Raw genomic sequence first — 6,000 nt, 5'->3', positions numbered from 1 at the left:
ATTTGTGAGTTCTTGCTTGATGTATCCATTAAGTGTGAGCTCATCCTATGCTTATTAGATTTATCTGCAACTCTAGGGATGTAGAAGACCGGTTATTTTGTTTGTATTCTTTCTGTTCCATTTCTGAAGATCTCTAGGTAGCAATGAGACACTGCTAGCCATAGTCTGGCGTTGTCAAAAGAGCCAGGAAAATATGTTTAGCACTGAGGGTTTGGGGAAGGATTGTGTGTATGTGTGTGTGTGTGTGTATTAAATGTGATTTCTGAAAATCTCTGCCTTCTGCATTTTGAAGGGGACACCCTGGAGATAAGTGAAATGGCTGAGGTAGAGGGAAGAAGGAAAGCTGGTTACTGATTTATTTACTTTATTCATAGCCCACCTTTCTTGCTGGGGGACAATCAGACAGCATAAGAAATCCAATAAAAATGCAGGCTGTTGCCAGGGCCGGCCCGCCCATTAAGGCTGGGCTGGCAGCCACCTCAGGCGCTAAGGTGCTGGAGGGGGTGCTGGCCCAGGGGCGGGGGCGTGCACCACCAAGCTCAATTGTCCCGTGCTGCTGCGCCCTGCCAGGAGCGTGTGCTGGCAGCAGCAGCGCAGGGCCACTGAGTGGGCAGCCTCCCAGCCCTGCTGCCCAGTTGCTCTGTGCTGCCACCACCGCTGGCGGTGGCACACAGCTGCAGGGCGGCGCACAGAGCATCTGAGCTGGAGAGCTGGGAGGATGCATACCACTGCGCGCCGCCCCGTCTGCCTGCTGCGTCTGGCCCACAGCTGCTGCACCCGGCCAGGAGTGTGTGCTGGCGGTGGCAGCGTGGGGCAGCCTCCCATTTAGTTGCTCTGCGGGACAGGTGCAGCCAGCAGCCAGGGCGGCTGGCTGTGCCTGGCCCGCAGAACAACTGAATGGGAGGGCTGAAGGCCCCCCGTGTGTGCGCCAGCCCTGTGTGATGACGTCACATGCAGTGATGTCATCATGCAATCCAGTCCAGCACATGCGCATGCGCACAGCAGCAGCCTTACGCTGCCTCAGGCACCAGTGATGCTGAAGCCAGCCCTGGCTGTTGCATAAGGTGGAATGCATGTGAAGGAGTGGTTGCTGATTGTACCCATTTGTAAGATGGCACCTTTGGAAACAACTTGGGGCTATGAGGCTGTCTTTGAAAATATGATGCAGGTCTTTGCTGGTTGCTTATAGGAGTCTGTTTGCTTCCATTTTGCTGCTCTTGTATATACCCAGGCACTACAAGCACTTCTTGTCCAGCTGAAACGAAACATTTAAATCAACTTTATTCTCAGGCAGTCCATTGGGTTATATTACTCAGTATTGCCCTCCTTGTCTGGCAGCAACTCTCCAGAGCCTGGAAAAGAGAGGCCTTGCTCAGAGCCCAGCTACACATTACAAACTGCATGAGTTCACCGAGGGGACTTGCACCTATACAGTAGTTGCTAGCTCCTGGTGGTGCCTTATGTGTAAAAGCGTAGCAAGGCTTGATTCAGACTGGGGCCACTGTGCCAGAGAAGGAGGAATTCCAGTCTTCTCCCCTGTGCCATTTTTGGCAGCTGAAACAGCCCAGAGTTTGCGGGCAGCATTATTTGCTCTGTGGGGAGCTAGCTAGGCTTGCCAGCCTCCAGGTGGTGGCTGGAGATCTCCCAGAATTACAACAGATCTCCAGGCCATAGACCTTAGTTTACCTGGAGAAAATGGCTGCTTTGGGGGGTGGAGTCTATATCATTATACCCTGCTTAGGTCTCTCCCCTCCCCAAACCCAGCCTTCTTGAGGCTCCACCCCCCAAATCTCCAGGAATATCCCAACCTAGAGCTGGCAATCCTAGAGCTTGCACTTGCGAGCATTCAGTGTGCAAGCTGCCTCCCATTGAGCAAATAACGAGCTTTGCCTCCCTATGGCCCCTAGCCTTTCTCAGGGCCAAGCTACAAGTGACAAATGATACTTGAACAGCAAGTGGATCGAGTGGAGAGCAAGTGGAGGGCAAGTGAATTCCGTTGACACTTGCCGTTCAAGTGTCATTCGTCACTTGTAGTTTGGCCCTCAGTCACCAAAACAGCACAGAGGAGAAGACGAGAATTCCTCTTTCTCCCATGCAATGATCCCAATTTGAATTGGGCCTGGCTGCCCATTTACTTTACTTCCAAGTTGCCCCCAGGAACTAGCAGCTGCAGTCTAGCTGCAACTTCCTACAGCAAACTTGTGCAGTTTTTAATGTCCAGTTAGTTTCTCAGGGCCAAGCTACACATGACGAATGACACTTGAACGGCAAGTGGATTGAGTGGAGGGCAAGTGAACAGGGAGAAATACACTTGCCGTTCAAGTGTCATTCGTCATGTGTAGCTTGGCCCTCAGTCCTTCTTCCTGAAAACCTTTAGCTGATGATGCTGGCTACTGGACCGGGGTGGGGTAGCAGATCCTCTATTGAACAACTGTCCGTCCAAGCCATGTAGCACTATTTGACTTCTTACTGCTTCCAGAACTGGGAGGGCACAGTAGTTTTCTTGTGGCGGGCCTAATTTGTTGATTTTTGTGGGGATTAATCACACTTCGAGTGTGGACTCGGTAAACATGACATAAACTACATCACCTTTCCTTAATGTGCATGTTAAGGAAATGCTTTTCTGTAAGTTGAAATTATGTATTTAATGCTTACAGAACAACCCACTGACTAGTTTGATCCTTCTTTAGTGAACAAATGCTGCTATCTAAACTTTGGGCCTCTTGCTGAGGGCGCCCATCTTGCTTCTTTTAAACTCACCTGCTTCCACTTTCCAAATAGGAGAAAGGCCGCTTCCACACGTCCTTAAAGTGACGGCCCACTCACTGAATGCTGGTGGCTTTTCTCCTTGACTCTAGATGTCTCCATTTTCAAAACGGTTGCAGGCGATATGGCTTCCATTTCCTTTTCCTTTTCTGGCACTGCAATTTCCCGCGGTCCCAGAAAAATCACCAAAAAAATGAAAGCCAAACAGCCTGCAACCGTTTTGAAAACGGAGACATCTGGAGTCAAGGAGAAAAGCCACCAGCATTTGGTGAGTGGGCTGTCCCTTTAAGGATGTGTGGAAACGGCCGAAGAAGAAATCTGGTGAATAAGAATGATCGCCCTACAGCCATAGTTTCTGCCTCTAAGGGCAGTTTGCCTGAGGACTGGCCTTATGCTGTATCTGGGAGACTGAGGTCCAAATCAGTCACGACATTCTTCTTCTGTAAATGACGCTTCCTTGTTCCACCTGCTATTTTAATTGTTCATTTAGCAGATGGGCAGTTTCAGTCACATTGGCAACTACCCTTGTGTTTCCTTGCTTGCACCCGTGCAATGAAGAAACACATGTCTTCATTGGAGTGCTAACATGGGATTTTCCTCACCCCGATGCCGTCCTATGGTTCCTTGCAGCTTCAAGCACGCTCTACACTCCATCAGGCTTGTTATTTTTGGTATCTCCCAGAACATCACTTCGTAGCTAGCAATGGAACATGGGAACGTCATTCAATAAACAAAAGCTACTGATGCAGTGATTAGAAAGCTGGACCAGGATCCAATGTTTGGATGATCAGAATAAGATTTGGGACTGTGGCTCGGTGGAGGGGATAAGTGGATAAGAGTATCAGTGCATAAGGGAAAGGGTTGCCACTCAGTGGTAGAGTATCTGCTTCTCATGCAGAAGGTCCCAGGTTCAATCCTTGGCACCTCCAGTTAAAAGGACCAGGCAGTAGGTGATGTCAAAGACGTCCACCTTGGGAGAGCTGCTGCCAGTCTGAGTAGACGGCTCTCGATGCACCAGTTCAGAATAAGATAACTTCATGTGTTCCTGTGAGTGTCATGTGGGGCTGGTCGATGCTGTTCCTGAGTTACCTGTTGTTGTGGCATTGATTTACTCTTTCTCCTACGTTCCAGGCCAAACGTATGTCCAGAACAAGAATTAGCAATGGTGGCTCATCAGCAGCCGTGTGTTCAAGCCTTCGCCCGTTTTGTGAAAACATGGAAACAGGATTGTGCAGTCCGGAGGTGGTGTGTGAGCCATGAGAGGAGGTAATGCACAATCTTGTATGTGTGTGTTCATTACAATTTATCTTGCTTTTCAGCCAAAGAAAGGTTCCCAAGAAGGTTCACAGGAATTATTTTATCTATTTACTATATTTATGTTACTTATAGTCTGCCTTTCTCACTGAGACTCAAGGGAGATTACACAATGTAATTCAATACAATCAACAGGTAGGACATTCAGTAAACAATACAGAAATTTGAGAACAAGTAGGAGTTTGATACAGAGTTGAAACAAAAGTTGAAACAAACATAAGCAATTTGACACAACATGTGAAAACGACGTGGAAGCAACCCAGCAGGAACATACATAACAGACAGCACGCAGTAGTACTCTCCACAGTCCCTATTCTTTATCAAGGTGTTTCTTTGAACCATCTCCTTCCGGTACAGCTTATTACCTGTGTATGAAGGCCCTCCTGAATAATTCGGTTTTGCATAGTTTGCGGAAAGCCAGGAGACTTAAGAGCCTTCCTGACCTCTTCAGGCAGGCTGTTCCATAAGGAAGCGGCCACCACATGTAAACGTAGCTGTTGATTTTGCTAGCATGCAGGGCGGCTCCTGCTTAAGGCCCTGCTCAGATGCTGTGGTGTACCATGTGGAGTTAGACAGTTCCCTACCCTGTGGAACGGCCTGGCTGAGGAAGTCAGGAGAGCCCCCACTCTCCTGGCTTTCCACAAACAATGCAAAACCGAATTATTCCAAAAGGCTTTTTACTCAGATAGGGAAGTATTGTAGGGAAGGGGTCTCAGATGCTCCGCTAAGGAGTTAGGGCCCATAGACTTCACCACTCTGTTGCCTTACATATTACTTGTTGCTTTGAATATGTACTCCTATATACTATCTGTGCTTCATGTTATCTAACGTCAGTCCTAGAATTGATTATGTTCTGTTTCAGCAATTCTTCAACTCTGTATTGGATCCTTGCTAATGCCATGTCTTTGTAAAATCCTATGACATTGTTTATGGAAATGTCCTTGATACTGATTGTACTAAGCTCACACTATGTAATCCGCCTTGAGACTCAGTGAGAAAGGCGGTCTATAAATAACATTAAATAAATAAATAAAATAGATATGAGGGCTTAGTATGTAATAGCCAAAACCTTGACTTGAGCCCAGTAACTGATGGGTAGCTGATGGAATGACTGCAGAAAGGGAGTAATATGCATGTTTGCATAAAGCTTGAATAACATGATGAGGAATAGGATTGCCTGTGACAGCTGAACAAAAATGTTCGTTGGAGTGGGGTTCATCCCCTGGCTTCTTTATTTTTATTGATTTTTGTAATTTTTACTGCTCTTTGCTTCCCAATGGGGACCCAAAGCTGCGTATCACATGAATCTCTCTTCCCCTGTTTTATCCTCAAATCAACCTTGTGAGGTAGGTTAGGCTGAATCTGTGATGGGCCAAAGAACACCTGGTGAGCTTCCTCTGCAAAACGGATTCTAATCTGGTTCTTCTAGGTCCCAGTCCAGCACTTTAACCCCTATGCAATACTGACCATTACCTCTCGATTGCTTCTTGCCCTATCTTCTAACAACATTTAGAAGCTGGGAGAAGGGGAGGTGCTCTTGGCTAGAGTTGGATCCAGGCATGTTACATGGAAGTGTGGTTGTTTGCTTCCTGCCCTTTCTCTGAGAGTGTTATTTTTTAAAAAATGTTTTTTGTTTATTAAAAATTGCGCTCATTAAAAATTATGAAAGTAGCAGAAACTCAGCGATCACTCCCAGAGGTGTAAAGTAACTTTTGCACTGAATGTAGAATAGACAGACTTTAAATAAAGGAGGAAGAAGTATTCATGATATGGTTGTATGTATTTTTTTTTCCAGTAGAGTTGCCCGATTGGGAAATTCCTGGAGATTTGGGGAGCGGATCCTGGAGAGGGCAGGGTTTGGGTAGGGAAGGGGCCTCAAGTAACAGGTAGTAACAGGTAGTGAAGCCTTTCTTAATTGGA

The 6,000-nt window shown here is 47.0% G+C and overlaps 1 protein-coding gene across 1 annotated transcript in view; it reads left to right on the top strand.

The window, feature by feature from the left end:
- The first annotated feature begins 3,372 nt into the window (after positions 1-3,372).
- LOC129332024 (multiple epidermal growth factor-like domains protein 6) overlaps positions 3,373-6,000 on the top strand; it is a 293,959-nt gene continuing 291,331 nt past the window's right edge. Inside the window, 2 exon segments of the mRNA XM_054982775.1 lie at positions 3,373-3,437; positions 3,898-4,032. Coding sequence (XP_054838750.1) covers positions 3,373-3,437; positions 3,898-4,032 — 200 coding nt within the window.

This window comes from Eublepharis macularius, chromosome 6 (genome assembly GCF_028583425.1).
Source record: "Eublepharis macularius isolate TG4126 chromosome 6, MPM_Emac_v1.0, whole genome shotgun sequence".
Lineage (NCBI taxonomy): Eukaryota > Metazoa > Chordata > Lepidosauria > Squamata > Eublepharidae > Eublepharis > Eublepharis macularius.
This window is presented reverse-complemented; position numbering and strand designations above follow the sequence as displayed.